Source organism: Polypterus senegalus, chromosome 6, assembly GCF_016835505.1.
Source record: "Polypterus senegalus isolate Bchr_013 chromosome 6, ASM1683550v1, whole genome shotgun sequence".
NCBI lineage: Eukaryota > Metazoa > Chordata > Cladistia > Polypteriformes > Polypteridae > Polypterus > Polypterus senegalus.
Window position 1 is genome coordinate 37,498,437 of NC_053159.1, and position 20,060 is coordinate 37,518,496.

At 39.6% G+C, this 20,060-nt stretch overlaps 1 protein-coding gene across 2 annotated transcripts in view; it reads right to left on the reverse strand.

Moving 5' to 3' along the window:
• Positions 1–20,060, reverse strand: part of mib2 (MIB E3 ubiquitin protein ligase 2) — a 209,762-nt gene that overhangs the window by 17,873 nt on the left and 171,829 nt on the right. For both annotated transcript variants that reach the window (XM_039755849.1, XM_039755850.1), the window contains 2 exons: positions 12,347–12,473; positions 7,734–7,958 (listed from right to left, as the gene is read on the reverse strand). In XM_039755849.1, coding sequence (XP_039611783.1) covers positions 7,734–7,958; positions 12,347–12,473 — 352 coding nt within the window. The remainder of the gene's footprint in view (positions 1–7,733; positions 7,959–12,346; positions 12,474–20,060) is intronic.

Sequence of the window (20,060 nt, forward strand, 5' to 3'; positions counted from 1 at the left end):
AAGTTTACTGAAAGTAAAAACAGTTGAAAGTCAGAGGACGTTTCTTTTTTTGCTGAGTATATATATATATAGCATATAGAATAGCATACATATTATAGATATATATATATATAAACATTTCCCTTTGCAATATTGCAATATTTCCAAATATTTATTTTTACCTACTTCAAGAATGTCAGTTTGTGCAGATATAATTACATTTACCTGCACATTTTTTGAATGATTTTTTAAACATTCTTGGTTAAGTTTATTACATTTATTAAATATTTGTGCAACAAATGTAAAGACAGGTATAATAATCTATAAATATAATAAACATTGAATTGTATAATCAGTTCAATTTTACATAGTGAGCTTTAAAAATAATAATATAATAAGTGCTCTATAATTATAAAAATACAAATCATAGAAAGTGAAAAGTTTTTTTTCTTGACTTTATCTTTGCCAATTTAAAAACTTTAAACTGAATTGTTTGGGCGAGTTCATTTTTATCTGAAAATGATAAATCAACTATGTGTACATATTTCCTACAAAAGACTCTTGGAAAGTCTTTCTGGTATATAAAGACCAATGAATTACTGCAGTAAAATATATATATATATATATATATATATATATATATATATATATATATATATATATATATATATATATATATATATATATACTGTGTATATATGTACCTGTAAAAACAAAAGACCGGTATGCTTTTTTTTAATACTTAACACTAATTTCACAAATCGTTCATATCAAGGCCAATATAGAATAATAATAATACTCTATATTAACATTGATGTTATAAATTATGCTTATAAAGTAGACCTACACCTTTAATACTCAGACAATGCTATATATATATATATAAGTGGTGTGTATGCTGTTTACTAGAACACAGTTATTTTGCACTAAGTATATAAACATTTCCCTTTGCAATATTTCCAAATATTTAATTTTACCTACTTCAAATTAATTGTCAGCATCAACTAGAATATATTACTTCCCAAATGTTATAAATATATACAAACACAAAGCTGTGCACTATTATTTATTAAATCTTATTGTGCTTTCATTTTTATTTTATCCTTCTTGATTATCTGTGCAGCCGTCTCAGACCATAGTAAAGGCACTTTATAAGGAAGTGAAATGCATTATTATTTGTTATAATTATGATTCAACAGAATGGGCAGGCAGTTTGTTTAAGTGTGATTTTTAACTTTGCTTGTTGTCTGTGTGTTTCTTGACAAATCATACACTAAACAGTTTTCGTTTAATCAAAAAAGAAAAATAAATAAACTACAACTGCAATGTATGATTCAAAGCACCGTTCGTTGAAGAGAAAGTTTTTTTTTTTCCATTCGGCAATGTGCCTTGAGTGGGACTCGAACTCGCGTCCCTGCAGTAATTTCTGGTAGGTCGTCTCTCAAGAATTGCAGCCGTACCTCGACTAATGCGCGATATCCTTGGTGCACCCCCAACACTGTTAGCCTCTGTATGCAAGCTGAGGAGGTTCCAGAATCCCAACTGCCATCTGCACCCAGCATGACCTCCAATGACATCACACTTGTGATCTCCAGCCCCCCTTCACTCCCTGGATTGTGCGTCTCTGCTGATAAAGTTAGGAGAGATCTGGGAAAATTCTGCATAAACAAGGCTTCAGGGTTGGATGTAATCAGCCTCAGGGTGCTGAAAACATGTTCCTGCCAGCTCTACAGGGTCCTTCAGCACCCATTCTTTCTTTCCCTGAAACTACGGAACGTTCCCCAGCTGTGGAAAACATCCTGTGTGTCCCCAGTGTCAAAGAAAAGGAATTCCAGTGATTGCAAGGACGTCAAACAAGTTGCCCTTACTTTATACATCATGAAGATCTTTGAAAGGCTGGTCCTGAAACAGCTACAACCCCTGGTTTCAGAGCATCTGGATCATCTACAGTTTGTCTATCAGGCACATACAGTATAGATGTGCAGGATGCTCTTACCTACATGCTGCACAGAGCCCACTCCCACTTGGGCAAAGCTGGTACTACAGTCAAGGATAATGATCTTTGACTTTTCCAGTGCTTTATACATCATTCTGCCTCATCAACTTGTGAAAAAGCTCTTAGAAGACTTAGAATCTGGATGCTTCCACAGTTGCCTGGATCATGGACTACCTGACCAACAGACAGCAGTTTGTGAGGCTGAGGGACTGGGTCACAAATGGAAGGGTGTAATCCTGTAGCACCTCTACAAACTGTCCTGTCTCTCATCTGGTTTAGCCTCTACTCAACAGACTTCCAGCATAATGCCAGTGCTTGCCATCTGCAGAAATTCTCTGATGACTCGTCCATCATAGACTTCATTTATAAATGATATGAGTCAGAGCAGAGTACAAGAAAGATCTGGAGGAATTCATCTTACAGTGCAGGGACAAGAACCTGCAACTCAGTATCAACAAGACAAAAGAGCTGGTGAAAAAGAGCCCCTGAGGCCAGTAACCATTCAGGGGAGATGTTAATGTGATGATGATGCAGAGCTACACGTACCTGGAGGTTCACATGAACAGCAAATTGGACTGGTCTGACAACACAATGGTGATGGGCCAGAGCAGACTAGACTTTCTAAGGAGACTCAGGTCTTTTGGTGGGTGCAACATGCTGCTGGAAATCTTCTATCAGTCCATAGCAGACAGAGTGGTGTTATATACTGCAGCAACCTGAGCTCAAAAGCAGCACAATGCCTGAACAAACTTATCAAGAAAGCCAGCTCCATCAGAGGATACATCCCTGACACACTGAAGTTGCTGTGGAAAAGAGAATGGTGGCAACACTGGATGCTATAATAAAACATCTCCTCCATTCCCTCCAGAAGGCGTTTTATTGAAGTGGTTTTTGCCACAGCCTCATTCCACCACAGCATGCTAAGAAGCTCCTCTGGGGGTCTTTTCTGTCCACTGCTATCCGGCGATTCAGTGCTTCCTCCTGATGTACTTGCTAATTTTTTTTTTTATTGATTGACTGAATGGCTGTATCATCTGTCCTATGAGTCCGTAGTCTTGTTTTTATGTTTCTGCTGCTGTTTTCTTTTGAATTTACCCATGGGATTAATAAAGTTGACCTAATCTAATCTAAATTTAAATTTTTTTTTTTTTTTTTCTAAATTTTTTTATTTATTTATTTATTTATTAATTTTATTACAATCAATACATAGCAATCAAGTTTTACAAAAAAAAAAGAATTATGCTAAGAACAGATCGATCCCCACCCTTGAGAGAGAGAGCAAGCCAAGCGGTGTAAAATTTAAGGCTTTTAAAAATACCTAAATCAACAAATTCTCTGTGCTTTATAAAATCATTTCAAAATATTACTGATTAGATCCTGCCATGTTTTGAAAAAGTCTGTACAGATCCTCTAACTGAGTATTTGATTTTTCCAATTTTAAATAATATAACACATCAGTTTCCCACTGACTTAAAGAGGAGAGTTTGGGTTCTTCCAGTTTATCAGAATAAGTCTGCGTGCCAACAGTGTAGTGAATGCAATCACAATTTGTTTGTCTTTCTCCACTTTAAGACCCTCTGGAAGAACCCCAAACACAGCTGTTAATGGGTTAGGAGGGATTGTGAGTCCAAGACTGTCTGAGAGGTAATTAAAATTTTTGTCCAGAATAATGTTAATTTGGAGCAGGCCCAGAACATGTGACCTAGTGAGGCTGGGGCTTGGTTGGAGCGTTCGCAGGTTGGATCATGCCCTGGAAACATTTTGGAGAGTTTTAGTGAGACAGATGTGCTCGATATATAATTTTGAGTTGTATAATTGTATGCTTTGCGCATATGGAGCTTGAGTGAATTCTCTGCATTGCTACTTTCCACTCCTTTTCTGATATATTAATTGAGAGGTCATTTTCCCAGTGTCCTCTTGGATCTTTGAAAGGAAGGGATTGTAAAAGGATTTTATATATTGTAGAGATGGAGTCTAACTCCTTGAAATTGAGCAATAATTTTTCCAGCGTGGATGAGGGTGCAAGATGAGGAAAATCTGGAAGGTTCTGTTTAACAAAGTTCCTGATTTGAAGATAGTGAAAGAAATTTGTAGCTGGAATGTTAAATTTGGAATGTAATTGTTCATAGGATGCAAAGGCGTTGTCTATATAAAGATCTCTAAGCAAGTTAATTCCAAATTTTTCCAGATATTAAAAACTGCATATGTTTGTGAGGGTTGAAAGAGGTGGTTCTTTTGCAGGGTGCCACAGAAAGAAGCTTCTCCGTCTTAAAATGCTTTCTACATTGGTTCCAGATTCTAAGTGAGTGGAGCACAATTGGGTTATTAGTGTATTGCCGATAGCGTGTGTTTATTGGAGCACAAAGCAAGGAATACAAAGAAGTACTGCAGGATTTTACTTCTATTGCGGTCCATGCCTGTGTATGTTCTTCTATTTGTGTCCAGGTTCTTATCGACTGTATATTTGCCCCAGTAATAAAACTGGAAGTTAGGTAGAGCCATGCCGCCTTCTGCCTTTTGTCTTTGTAGGGTCGCTCTTTTGATGCGTGGATGTTTAGAATTCCAAATAAATGAGGTTATTGTTGAATCTAATTGCTTAAAGAACGATTTATTAATGTATATTGGTATGTTTTGAAATAAAAAAAGGAGCTTAGGAAGAATATTCATCTTAACAGTGTTAATTCTTCCAGCTAGTGTGAGATGAAGGGTTGACCATCTATGCAAGTCTTGTTTAATTTTTTCCATACAGGCACGAAATTTTTTGATAAAGAGCTTTATGTTTACTTGTGATGTTTACCCCGAGGTATTTAAACTGTTCTGCAATGATAAAAGGAAGGGTGTCTAATCTAATATTATATGCTTGCGAATTCACGGAAAGAGTACACTTTTATTCAGATTAATTCTGAGACCAGAGAGCTTTTGAAATTCTGTGAGTGCTGCTAAGACTGCAGGCACAGAATTTTCTGGGTCCGATATATACAGTACCATGTCATCTGCATATAATGAGATTTTCTGTTCCAGTCCTTCTCTGCTAATCCCCTTTATCTGATCAGTATTTCGACAATGTATTGCCAGTGGTTCAATGGCAATTGCAAACAGCAGTGGTGACAAAGGGCATCCTTGTCTTGTGCCACGTTCTAGTTTAAAGTAGTCTGAGCAAATGTTATTGATGCAAACTGAAGCTTCTGGGTTAGTATACAGTAATTTAATCCATGCACAAATGTTGGGCCAAACCCAAACTTCTCCAAAATAGTAAAAGGTATTTCCATTCAATCATGTCGAATGCTTTTCTGCATCCAATGATAATAATATTTCTGGGGTGTTTGATTTAGTTGGTGAGTATATTACATTAAACAGGCGTCGAAGATTTGAAGATAAGTGTCGGCCCCTAATAAATCCAGTTTGGTCTTGTGATATTATGAGGGAGCACTTTCTCCATCCTTCTAGCTATGATTTTAGAGAGTATTTTAACGTCGTTATTCAGAAGTGAAATTGGTCTGTATGATGCACATTGTAATAAGTCCTTATTTTGTTTTGGAAAGACAGTGATTAGTGCTTGGCGAAAGGTTTGTGGAAGAGATTGGTTATCTCTGGCTTCTGTAAATGTTGCTAATAGGAGGGAGCTAGCTGAGCGGAGAATTTCTTGTAAAACTCTGCAGGGTAGCCATCAGGGCCTGCTGCTTTTCCACCTTGGGTGACTTTATAGCATCCAGTAATTCTGATAATGACAGAGGTTTATCGAGCTCCTCCACACTAATAGCGTCAATTTGTGGTATCTGTAATTTATCCAGAAATGCATTAGATTGTATATTGTCTTCTTTAAACTCAGTAGTATATAGGGATTTATAGTAGTCTCTAAAAGTGTACATTATATTTTTGTGTTCGATGATTTTATCTCCATTAGTGTTAGTAATTACGAGATTGCGTTGCGCACTTCTTGCTTGTGAATTTGTTGCGCTAAAAGCTTATTAGCTTTCTCTCCATGTTCATAATAATGATGTCTGGATTTGTAAATTAGTTGTTCGGTTTCTTTAGTTGTCAAGAGGTTTAATTCTGAATGTAGAGCCTGCCTCCTCTTATGTAGAGTCTCGCTTGGTAGTCTGGCATGTTCTTCATCTATTTTAGTAATTTCGCTTTTTATCTCTGCTACTTTCTTGCGGATTTATTTCTGTGGGAAAGATATGAGATAATCTGTCCTCTTAAGAAGGCCTTAAGAGTTTCCCAGAGTATTCCTGCAGAGATCTCAGGGGATGTATTTGTCTCTAGAAAGAATTCAATTTGTTTGGATATAAATTCAGTACAATTCTCGTCAGCTAATAGAAGCGGATTGAGGCGCCATCTGGGGTGAGTGTATGGGGCTTAGTAATTTCAGCTCCAAGATCATCGAGCATGGTCTGAAATAACAATAGCATCGTATTTACAAGATTTAATCTTAGGCAAGAAGTTATTATCTATAAAGAAGTAATCAATCCTTGAGTAGCAATGATGTACTGGTGAGTAGAAAGAATATGTTCTTGAATTTGGGTTTAAAAACCTCCAGGGATCTGATAAGTTGTGATCAGTTATAAACTTTGTAATTATCTTTGCGGTGTTAGTTGCGTTCCCCTGTGGAGGAAGTCTTATCTAAAAGTGGATTTAGAACACAATTAAAGTCCCCAGCCATTATAAGTTTATGAGTGTTCAGATTGGGAATGGATGCAAATAAATTTTGTATAAATTCCTTATCATCAACATTAGGTGCATAAACATTTATCAAAATCATTTTACAGTTAGATAAGTCTCCCATGACCATCACATATCTCCCTTCAGGATCCAATACTACATCTGATGCTACAAATGGTACTGTTCTATGTATGAGAATTCCCACCCCTCTAGTTTTCTTTGTAAAACTAGAATGGAACATTTGGCCAGTCCAGTCTTTTGCAGCGGAACTGATCCTTACTTAGTAAGTGGGTTTCCTGTAAAAATACTATTTTAGCATTTAGACCTGTTAGGTGAGAAAGTACTTTCTTTCTCTTTAATTCGTGATTCAGGCCTTTAACATTCCAGCTTACGAAGTTAACTGTCCCATCATGGAGACACTGATTCTGAGTTTTTGGTGTCATATTATAGTCTTAACTGGAAGTGAAATAGTTTAGGTCTTAATTTCCTATTCCCCCAAGAGTTGTTGCCATGCAGCTTATTATTACGTTGATAGTTATAATTATAAAGATTGAGATGATAGATTAGATATAGATCAAGCCTGCTCTCTTTCTCTTCCCCTTAACCCCCACCCTCCTTTTTGCCTCCCCAGGTGAGGCTAAAACCCACTTCATGCAGTCCCAGTCCTCTGACATACCCAGAGACAGAGCACGTCCAAAGCACATCAAGCCCCCATGCAGTGGCGCTTTAAGGTTAAAAGATAGAGATATCTGTTACCAATATAGTCTTTAAAAGAGGAAAAAGAAAGAAAAGAATTTTGCACTTAATATATATATACATATACACATATACATATATATATATATATACATACATACATACATACATATAATCTTCATCAATTTTAGTGCATTAAGATGATATCCCCAGATAATAAACCCAGGTGATGGTGTTAAATAAACCCAGGTGATGGTGTTAAATAAACCCAGGTGATGGTGTTAACCTAATCTAATCTAATTTTACACATAAAATTCTAGATTCACTATCAGTGCATTAAGTCAAAGCTGATAAGATTTGAGGACCATGTCCACAGAATGGCATGGCCATTAATACCTACCCTGGTGTAAAGTGAAGAGCCCTCTCCCTCCCTGGCTGCCATTGTGGATGTCAGCTGCTGCCGGCTCAATGCAATGTGCATTGCTGTGTCCCCATCCTCATCCTCCAAGTTGACATCAGCTCCTTCAGCAACAAGAAGCTGCACCATCTCAGCATGTCCCTGAGTTACAGCCAATTGAAGTGGCGTCTGGTTCCGATTATTCCGGATATTTACATCACACCTGCCCTGTAAAGAAAGTTAGGGATTTAAAACAGAAACAAACAAATACTGCACAATGTGTTGATGTAGTGATCTTTAGAAGTTCTGGCAAGTATATTGAGCCAGGACAGTCGCATGCAGCTAACCCATGCCAGCCTCATTTAAGATTTTTTGTTTTCCATCTGTCAAGTGCGACACCATGCTTCGAGTTTCTGACCTAGAACTGCAAAATACCACCAAAGAAGTTCAAATCCCATGCAGACATATCTGCTTCATATGTAATAAACAGTTAAAATTATAAAAGTATTTAAAATAAAAGCACTATTTAAAACAGCAGTCTGTACGGACTTGTCTAGGAAGCTTGTCTGATAGGAAAGTTTCCTCACATTTTGAATATGACAGTGGAGTACTAGATGTAAAGAAAGCATACAACATAATTATTTAACTTTCAAAAACAAACACCGATGCTGTTCAGTACAGTAAATTAATCTCAAAGTCACAGCAGTAGTTGTTAGCACCAATAGTAGCATTATTTGTGATCAAAGTTTTATTTATACATTCTAAAGAATAAAGTATATATAACAGTAAGAATGGACTGTAAGAAATAACACCCAATGACACATGTCACCTGCACCTTCGAACCCTGTCCCATAGCCAGTGCTATGCACCACCAGGCAGAGCGAAGGTATCCGGCCACTACATCACCACCAGCAAATAAGGAACGAAGGGACACACACAGTCTTTACAGCAGGGGTCCCCAGCTCTGGTCCTGGTGGGCCGCAGTGGCTGCAGATTTTCATTCTAACCCTTTTCTTAATCAGTGACCTGTTTTTGCTGTTAATTAACTTCTTTTGAATTCATTTTAATTGACTTGCTCTTGAAGACTCAGACCTCCTTAATTGTGTCTTTTTTCTTAATTAGCTGCCAAACAATAACGAGATACAAAATGAGCCAAAACATGACCAGCAAACTGTGGCCATCATACAATATCTGTAAATAAAGAAAGGTGAAGGTCTCAGGAATGTTGATCTACTCAGGTCCACAAATCATTTGAACAGTGTACTCTTAGAAAAGAGAAAATCAACAATTTCAGAAGCTGTGGAATTAAAGAACGGGTTTACTTAACAACAAACCTAATTAAGCAACTGGTTGGAGTGAAATTGGTTTGAATCTGAGGCCCTGACTTAGCTGGTCTTCTGTTGGCTCACTCACTTCAGATTTTATTTCTGTTTGGCTGCTGTTTAAGGAAAAAAAGCAAAGCAATTGAAGGAACGATGAAGAAATTATGGGGAAAAAATCTTAAAAAACAATTAAAATGAATTCAAAAGAAGTTAATTAGCAGCAAAATCAGTGCACTAATTAAGAAAAGGGTTAAAATTAAAACCTGCAGCCACTGGTATCCTCCAGGGTCAGATTTGGGGTCCCCCGCTTTAGAGTTTACTCAAAATGGTGTGAAAAACAAAAAACATTCAGTGAGCAGCAGTTTTGCTGAAGGAAATGCCTTTTTGATGAAAGGGAGCACAGGAGAATGTCCAGAGTAGTGCAAGCTGCTAGTAAGTCTATGGTAACTCAGATAACCACTTTGTACAATTGTGGTGTGCAGAAAAGCATCTCAAATGGCACAGTACATATAACCTTGAGGCACATGGGCTATAAGGGCAAAAGACCACATCGGGTTCGACTCCTGTCAGCCAAAAACAAACAGCTTAGACTTGCAGTGGGCACAGGGTCACCAAAACAGGACAGGTGAAGACTGGACAGATGTAACCTGGTCTGACAAATCTTAATTTCTGCTGAGCCACACAGATTTGTTTTTTTTTTTTTTTATTTTGTCAAATTTGAACCCTACAGCATGAATCCATGTGCCAAACCTGCCTTTTGTCAACAGTTCAGGCTGCTGGTGGCGGTGTAATGGCGTAGGAATGTTTTTTTGGCAAACGTTGGGTCTGTTAATACCAATCAATCATCTCTTGAACGTCATGGGTTATATCCACAATTTACCTGTCTTCTGGTGGCTACTTCCAGCAAGATAGTGCACCAGGTCACAGAGCCAATGCCATCTCAAACTGGTTACATTAACATGACAGTGAGTTCAGTGTTCTTTACTGGCCTTCCCAGTCAAAAGCAGCACAATGCCTGTGTGGTGGATGGCCGGCTTCATATTCCGGCCATCACCCCCAGGCCGCCAGGAGGAGTTCTCCCGACAGCATGGACGGGCCCAGAGTTCCAGCAGGGCCTCATGGACTATGTAGTTTTTATGCACAGCCCTGTTGGATATCTTGGGGACCACTGGGAGTCGCTGTCGGGAGGCCCGTGGACTCATATATGCCCTATAACCTGGAGGTGCGTCATAATCCCGCGTCAGGAAGAAACGACATGCTTCCAGGGTGAAGATACGGACTATTTACCCTGACCCGGACGAAATAAGGACTTGTGGACTGTTGGGCCGGAACACCTCTGGGTCAGGGAGTATAAAGGACTCTGGGAAAGCCCAGACAGAGAGCTGAGCTGGGAAGAAGGGTAGCTAAGTGTCTGGGAGAGGAGGATTGTTTGTTGATTAATTACTGTATGAAAAATGTAGGGGGGAAGGTGCTTGGTGCACTGTCTTATAAGAAAATAAGAGTCTTGGACTTTTACTTGGTGTTTGAAGTGGTACCTGAGGGTTCAAGAGGTGGATCAGAACCTCTACTGCAACACCTGAAATGACTTATCAGTGAAATGATATGCAATATCATTTATGACTTATCAGTGAAATGACTTATCAATGACTATTAGGAAAGCCTGCTCCTTTAGAGGATAAATCCTTGACACACTGAAGTTGCTGTCGAAAAGAAAATGTTGGCAAAACTGGATGCTATAATGAAAAATCCCCTCCAGGAGGCACTGCATCCAATAGAACATCTTTGGGATGTGGTGGAGCAGGAGATTCACATAATGGATGTGCAGCTGGCAAATCGAAAGAAATTGTGTGAGGCAATCATGTTAGCATGGACTGGAATAACAAAAGAATGTTTCCAACATCTTATGGAATCCATTCTATAAAGAACTGAGGCTGTTTAGAGAGCAAAAATAGGCCCTACCTAGCATTAGTACAGTGTTCCTAGGCACTTATCGGTGAGATTATTTTCAGATATAGGAGTTGGGACGCCTCCATGCTGGGAGGACCGGGGGAGCAAGCGTGGCCAGAGCGTTACCTCCCCCGGGACGCTAGATGGCAAACCCCTGGGTTGCAGCGGTGCCTCGGACTCCTGCAGGGCTTCATGGGAGTTGGAGTTTTGTGCAGCCATGTTGGGATCCACAGGCGCTGCCAGGGGGTGCTGCAGCAGGACCTGCTGAGCCCTTATGGGTAGTTCTTCCACCACACCTGGAAGTGCTGCTGGAAACAAGAAAATCAAGCACCTGGAACACTTCCGGGTGCCTTATAAAAAGAGCCAGCAGCAAATACTCGGGGAGCCAGAGTCGGCACGAGGAGGACAAAGCTTGACCGGAGTAGTGGAAAGGAGAAGTGAAAGAGAGAAGGAAGACTATTGTGTTGGTGTTGTGCTTGTGCTTTGGACAGTGTTGTGGAAAAAAAGAAAAATAAAACGTGTGTGCCTTGAATTTGTGTTCCACGCTTGCCTGTGTCGGGTTCAGCTGGCGGTGCCAGCCTGGTGGTCCACAGAGTAAACCTGTGAAATTTTCAGATGAATCCAACAGGGAAAAGAAATGATGGGGAGGCAGCAAAATAATTCAAAATAGCCTGGACAAACTATGCAGTTTTGGAAAATGCATTACAATATGGACAAGTGCAAAGCTACAGGAGGGTAATTTGAACAGCAGCTACAAATACAATATGGAAGATTATGGCATATAAGAAGAACTTCTGAAAGGTTTACAAGTTTATGTTGAGAATTTGTTGTCACACACCACACAACGTGCAATTAATGAAGTCAAGAAAATACTGTTATACTCTATATAAACCAGCAGACTTAAGGTTCAAACGCTGCAATTATTGTACTGTGCGTTATTCTGGCCACAACCATACAAAGACACAATAGCAAATAACTGCAGCCAGGGCCATCAATATGCAAAGGAACATGGCCTACTTCTAGCAGATCCCAGCCATAGAACATCTTCAGCTTAAAATGAAGAAGCCATGTGAGACCCAATTTAACCCTTCAGAAATGAGCAGAAATCTTCCAAGTGCACAGTGAAAATAACACATCCTTGCAGGTATGCCTTCAAAGCAGAAGCTAGGAAACACTTCTGAAAATATGTTGAAGTAAAGTTATAGCTTTTAGGGCTTGGTTTAATGAGATAAAAAGACAAATTATAGTAGCTATTACCTAACCAAAGAAAATTCAAGGACAGAATAGTCTCCTTTTATTCTTAAACTTTCTCATTCTTAGTGAAGTCTCAACCAGTCTGAAGATTACCTCTTTAATAAGAATTTCTGCTACTTCTTGATGATTGTTTAGAGCAGACAGGTGTAAAGCAGAAAAGCCATCATCCTTTTTAACATCCACTAGCTGTCGTGCACGTGCCAAGATCCTCTCAGTTGCTCTGTAGAAAAAGTGAAGAAAAAAACGGTTCTCATTACAAGTCAAGTTGGGCAGCATGCACTAGTACAGCACATTGCCATACCCACTACACAATGAAACAACTCAGAATCCCAGTTTGCAACCCCCCCAAGCAGACACACAGTCCACCCTCCAGAAATGACCCTCTATCTGCTGCAGCCAGACGTTACATCGGCGACCCCTTGGCCTGGTCCAGTCACTCAGGTCCCCAGCAATGAGGATCTTACGAGCTGGATCATCCTCGGGGAAACGCGCCACGTAGCCGTAGTGCTGTAATTGACACTCCCACACAATGCAGGCAATGTGCCTCATTCAGAACTCCAAAGCTCCCCAATCAGAGCTTCCATTGACTCCATGAAGATCACAGCATTGTCAGCAAAGTCAAGATCAGCAAATCTTTCTTCGCCAACAGATGCCCCACAGCCGCTGGACCCCATGACCTTGCCCAACACCCAGTCCATACAAGCATTGAACAGAGTAGGAGCAGAACACACCCCTGATGAACCCCAGAATCAACTGGGAAAAACGCAGAGGTCCTGCTTCCACTCTGCACAGCATTCACAGTATAACTTTCTCATTACCCCTGTAAACAATTCCATTAAAACTGTAAAAAAGATGTTATTTTTTATTCTGGAATTTTTCTTACCTCACTATCATAATAAATACACTAGATCAATGTTCTTAAGAAGTTTTAGTATATGATGGAGTCGAATTGCTAAACAGTGACTAATGCACCAAACTGCAGTTTCAGAAATGCACCTCAATGTATGATAACATTAATTTTCACTCATATGCAGATGAAACCCATTTATATGTTTGGGTTTCATCTGCACCAATTCACAGTTCTGCTGAAAAAGAGGCAGCCATTTTCATTTTTTATTCATATTTGTATTTCTAAATAAAAAAAAGATTATATCTAAAGTCTCATTTGGAAATACATTTTTTTTTTCAGTTTAAGAAGCACTGTTTATTTATACAGATATTGTCAAACTTGGGACACAGAGTTGCACAAGAGACAGGAAGGCGAGTGCAGGTTTCCAAGGAAAATACAGGTATTTTATTAATCTGTAGAGAAAGCAGGTACAGTCTCAAGACTTCATTCAAAAGAGGAGCTGTTAAAGAGTCTTGCTTTAGTTTCCATCTTCAGAGGAGAAGAACATCAGTGGCTCAGAATCACCACTGTGGCAGACCAGGAGAGTGCGAGGAAGAGCAGGTCAAACCTCAGTGTTAAATGTTCTAAACATTGTCCGATAAGCACATTACGCAGTAAGCCTGATCCTGCCGAGGACAACCAATTACTTTGCCCTTGGTGTACTGTTTACCAGACATAGCAGACCAGCTACGGAGAAATCTTTGCACCACTGCAGTTAGAGGTGGTGAATCGCCTTTGACTCTGCTCACAATACTATACGTATTTTCCCCATATTCGTTATAATGAAATTTCTAATGAAATATTTGTATGGTGCCATGAATTTCGTTGCAATAGGATTGAGTGTGAAGTGAGTGTGAAGGATAGTAAGTGTGGAAGAATAATTTTAGGGTAACATTGCATTTATCTTAAAGAAATAGCATAAAGAGTTTATAAATGTGGGAAACCAAATAAAGGTCAAGTGAACAAAAAAATGTACACTGAAATATAAGATTTGATACAGGAAAAATACTGAGATGGATAAGTAAATAAAGAATGTACCAGAAAAAAGGTTGATGTAATATACAAAATGTACTGAAGGATGACTAAGAGATGACTAAGAAATCAGCAGATGTCCTATGAACTAGAATGGACAATTGTTATATGCACAGAAATGTCAAGGGCGGTGTCTCATCTCAAAAGGTATAAGAAGAACCAGAAAATAATATAAATATTTGGGTGTAAACCAATGAACCAACCAGAGTAAAATGTATGCATTGATTGACACTGTATGTAAATTCAACACTTTATAAAATGAACCTCTATACTTTGTTTCGGTGATCATTCTGACCATTCTGACCATGCTGTAACAGACTGCTTTTGAAGAATGCTCCCTCCCTCCAAGGCATTTTGCTGAGGAGTCAATAAAAGGCACAATGAACAGCTTTTCTCCAACCTGATCACTGAATTGTCCTGTTAGAGGAAGTTTCTTTCTTTAATAAGATGTTCAATTTCGACCACATAAGATTAAAGAAATGAACAGGGTACTTAATGATGGAGATGACAAAATAGTGCTTTTAGAATTTTCCTCCAGGTTCAGGTATAGAATAAGACTCATCAGGCAGCATGTTCTTTCTCTTTGTACACAGTTAACCACTTTATCTTTTTCCCTCCATAAAGTATATAAAAAGGGCTTCACTAAACAGGTCTCTTTTAAGTTTTAGTTTGACAATATGCATCCTCTGTCATACATGATGTAAACTCAGTGTCAAAGTGCCAACTACAGCATGATACACTGCACATTTGCCATTAATCAAAAATGGCATCATCTGGTAGCACATTAGTAGAGTATTTTTAATAAATATAAAATTACTTTTATACTCTACAGTAATAAGTAACAATATAGCTTTTTGTTATAAAGCATGATGGAAAAGATGGCTAAATGTGCTTTTACATGCATCGGCCTGGCCCTGCTTTTTTTTTTACTTGTTTGCTCCAACACCAATATGATGCAATGAAAATGCAAGGACAGTGTGTACTCCAAAAAAAACGAGCAGGCCATTCTTTTAAGCTGCTGCTTAAGACATCAAAACCTGGTACATCAAGTAATTTTCATTTGAGCTGATTGGTATTCCATATATGAGTCTTCTTTGTTTTGGCTTAAATTATGTAATTGTTCAATGAATAAGTTTTGGTAAAACACCTGCGTGGGGTACAAAGTAATAATGGCCAGTTTCTGTCAAGTGATGGACATGAAATAATGGTTGGAAGAACTAGAAGGAGGAGAGTATTTAGCAAAGATGTAAATTTGAGATAAGAAATGTAAAATAAACTGATGCACTTCCTAGTTTAGGCACTTGCACTATGGTCAAGTCTCTTTGTTACACTGCTGTGTAATAAAGATTTTTCCATCTCAGCTCCAAGACTACCTTCTATAGGCAGACAGAGAGCTTTTCTCCATGACACTGGTAGGATAGCCATGTGGACCTTCTCACTATAAAATAAGTCTAAAACAATATAACCTCAAGAGCAGTGAATGCTTCTGTTGCAGTGATGAAGACATGATGTAAAAAAAGTTCACAAACCAAAAATTCCACACACACATTTTATGATACACCTCACTGCTAGGAGATGAAACAGATATCTGTATACTCACGAAAAAATTAAACCACAACTACGAAAAAAGTTCACTGGTTCATACCGACCACTTTAGTTTGTAAGAAATTAAACTTGTGTGTACTAAGTGTTTGCAAACAGCTTCTTTTCTATGCAGTGCATGGTACCAACCACAAGCAAAGCACATTTGTGTGCCATACTCAAGACTCATGACATTGAAATATCCTCATTTCAACAAACTGCTCAAAATACAAAAACCCTTGCATTCTGTAAAACCAATTCAGAAAAAGGTTAACAATGCAAAACATTAGGTGGTACAGTACATTTGGAAACATGAAAGCATATTAAGATATAAGATGGACATTACCAAGTAATTAAAAGCTGTAATGAATTTTCTGAACCTGGGAGGTATGGAGGCACACTAGCTCCTGTTGCTGTGATCAAAGTCAAAGCGAATTTTATTGTCATCTCAACCATATACAAGTATACAGATAGACGAAATTGTGAAGCTTAGGGTCCACAGTGTAACAACATGAAGTGCAAATATCCATCCATCCATTATCCAACCTGCTATATCCCAACTACAGGGTCACAGGGTCTGCTGGTGCCAATCTCAGCCAACATAGAGCACAAAGCAGGAAACAAACCCCGGGCAGGGCGCCAGCCCACCGCAGGGCACACACACACACCAAACCCACACCAGGGACAATTTTAGGATGCCAACGCACCTAACCAGCATGTTTTTGGACTGTGGAAGGAAACCCACGCAGACACAGGGAGAACATGCAAACCCCACGCAGGGAGGACCCGGGAAGCGAACCTAGGTCTCCTAACTGCGAGGCAGCAGCGCTACCCACTGCACCGCCCGAAGTGCAAATAATAAATTAAAAATAGAATTAAAATTAAAATTTAAAGATTAAAACACAAACAAGACAAGACATTGTGTAAAAACAAGACAAAGAAGTAGCAGCAATATTGACGTGTAGTAAGCAATATGAACATTGATACAATGTATGGTATTTTCAATCTAGATACATAAATATAGTTAATAGATATGTAATATAATAAATAATAGATACAGATAATACAGAAATTATCAGTGTATGATAATAGTTGTTTAAGACATGTAAACAATGACAGGTTAGAATGTTTCACAGCTGAAGGATATCAAGAATGTCAAAATCCTTAAAGGTCAGTATGAGATTTTCAGTTCTTTTCTACATGCACACTCGTCTTTGTAGGAAAGTGGCTGTCATGTATAAAAGTTCTGTTTATTGAGGTGGTTGAGGCCGTGTGGAAGATCCCAGTTGGCAGCATGGTACTAAGGAGTCTGACAGCTTGGGGGTAAAAACTCTCCTGCAGCCTGGCAGATCTGGCTTTGATGCCTCTGTATCTTCTCTTGGATGGCAGAAGTGTAAAAAGTCCATGTGAGGGGTGTAAGGGGTCCTGCACAATGCTGTAGGCCTTGCAGACACTGCGTTTGTAAAATATATCCTGTAGTAAAGGCAGAGGCACCCAATAATGTTCTCTGCTGTCTTTGCTATCCTTTGCAGGCGCTTGCGGTCAGGATATGTTGCAGTTGCCATACCAGACAGTGATGTAGCTGGTCAGAACACTCTCAATGGTGCCTCTGTAGAACAAGGTGAGGATGGAAGGGGAAGACTTGCTTGTTTCAGCCACCTCAGGAAGTGTAGTGCTGGGCTTTCTTGATTAGTGATGAGGTGTTATGTGCACACCGAGGAACTTGGTACTCCTAACAGTCTCCACATCTAAACTGTTGATGCTGAGTGGGATGTGGGCAGGATGTGATTTACTGAAGTCCACGATTATCTCTTTTGTCTTGTTGACATTGAGAGACTGATTGTTGTCTTCACACCATGCCGACAGCCATTCCAACTCATCTCTGTATGCTGTTTTATCATCCCTGCTTATCAGTCCCAGCACCGTCGTATCATCTGCAGACTTGATGATGTGGTTGGTGTTGTGCGTGGCTGTGCAGTTGTGAGTCAGCAGGGTGAAGAGCAGTGGACTAAACACACAGCCCTGCGGTGCTCCAGTGCTCAGTGTGATGATGCTGGAAGTGTTGCAGCCCATCCATACTGACTATGGCCTCTCTGTCAAGAAGTCCAGGATCCAATTGCAGAGTGTGGTGTTCAGGCCCAACCTGCTCAGTTTTACAACCAGCTTTTGAGGGATGATTGTGTTGAAGGCGGAGCTAAAGTCTATGAATAGCATCCTGACATATGCATCTTTTTTTATCCAGATGTGTCAGGGAGAGGTGAAGGGCAGAGCATATGGCATCCTCAGTTGACCTGTTTGAGCAGTATGCAAACTGAAGATGGTCAAGGGAGTCAGGGAGAATAGTCTTTATGTGTGACATGACTAACCTTTTGAAGCACTTCATGATGATTGCCGTGAGTGCAACTGGTCGGTAGTCATTTAAGAATGTCACTGATGACTTCTTTGGCACTGGTATGATGATGGGCGACTTGAAGCATGCTGGGACCAACGACTGGCTCAGAGATGTGTTGAAGATGTCTGTGAGGACACCAGCCAGTTGACTGGCACATTCTTTGAGTACACGACCAAGTATCTTGTCAGGACCTGCAGCCTTGCGTGGATTGACTCTGGATAGAGTCCTCTTCATGTAATTTATGGAGAGACAAGAGTACCTGGTCAGTGGAGGGAGGTGTTGCTTTTCTCGCAGGCTCTTTGTTCTAAGCCTCAAACCGTGCAAAGAAGTTGTTCAGCTCATCCGGAAGGGAGGCATCACCATCACTGCTGTGTGGGTTGGGCTTGTAGTTTGTAATTGTCTGAATGCCCTGCATTCCTTCACCAGCAATTTTAACTCCGTTACAAAGTGATCAAAAGTCTCATTTATACCCTGCGTCTTCTCATTAAACTTGTATCTCGAGAATATTGTATTCGTCGTAGGCATGACAAACGACGAACGTATTTAAGGTGGGACGGATTTACGAGTTTTCTTGTAGGCTCTGGAAATTCTAGTGTTAAATGTTCGAAGTGCTGCACGAGATGCAGATCAGCCTGTCTATGAACTTAATTTAAACTTAAGGTTTACACCGTGCTTTGTTTCCACAGTAGCTGCACTTTTGAATATGCTTGTATGCGTCACTCGCTTCGTATTCTTTTGCTGCCTTCTCAATTGTGTAATGCGTTTTTTGAACAGGTTTCATTCATCAAGGTGATCACTACCCAAATCGGCAAGAGACATCACACACTGCATGCACGGGTTTAATTTTCCCAGTCCTGCAAAGTCAGTTCAAGTGAGCCGCTCGGAGTACATGCATTGAAGGTTCTTAGCTGTGCTTGTGCTATCTCATGCGATCTTGCGATGTCTACGGCTTTATTTAATGTCAGCTCAGACCCGGCACTTAAAAGTTTCTCTCGCACTTTTGCTGAGTTTGTGCCAAACACTATTCTATCCCTGACCATCTCATCTTCGTTTGCATAAGCACAGTCCTTCACCCACGAATATTTAGTGGCAGCGTGTCTATTGGATTGCTGCTGACGGACCACCTTACATGGGCAGGCACTCAATTACGTGGGAGGCGTGACGATGAGGGAGGCAACTCTGCCTCACACGGCGTCCAAGCTGCAGGCTATGGCCATATATACTGTATGTATGGTTGCGCGAAGAATTTTGAAATGAAACTTGCCTAACCTTTGTAAGTAAGCTGTAAGGAATGAGCCTGCCAAATTTCAGCCTTCTACCTACACGGGAACTTGGAGAATTAGTGATAAGTGAGTCAGTGAGTGAGTCAGTCAGTCAGTGAGGGCTTTGCCTTTTGTTAGTATAGATGTGTAATATTGATGCTTTTAAAGTGAACATTGATATTAAAATTAGAATGTAAGGATCAGAAGCATCGATTCTTTAATATTGATCCACCCATCACTACTGGGTACTCCAGCTGCCCTTCAATGAATTAACAATTTAAAGAAAATTCTAAATAACTTGGGTACACAGAAGTTTGAATGTGTGCATGAATGTGCCCTGTGATGGAATTGCACTTTAGGCTTCAACCCCAATTGAACATGAGTTTTTAAACTTGCCTATCTAGGGTATTGTACCGTGTTAGCCATTGTGGATGTGGTGAGAAGTTAAGCAAAATGACACCTTTAATTAGGTGACTAATATATCTTGCCTGAAGAAGGGGCCTGAGTTGCCTCAAAAGCTTTTTTATTGTAATCTTCCTAGTTAGCCAATAAAATGTGTCATTTTGCTTAACTTTTCACATTAACTTGCAATAAAAACATTTACCTGCAAACCCACTTATTTACAGTCTAAAAAGTTGTCAGTGGGTGGAA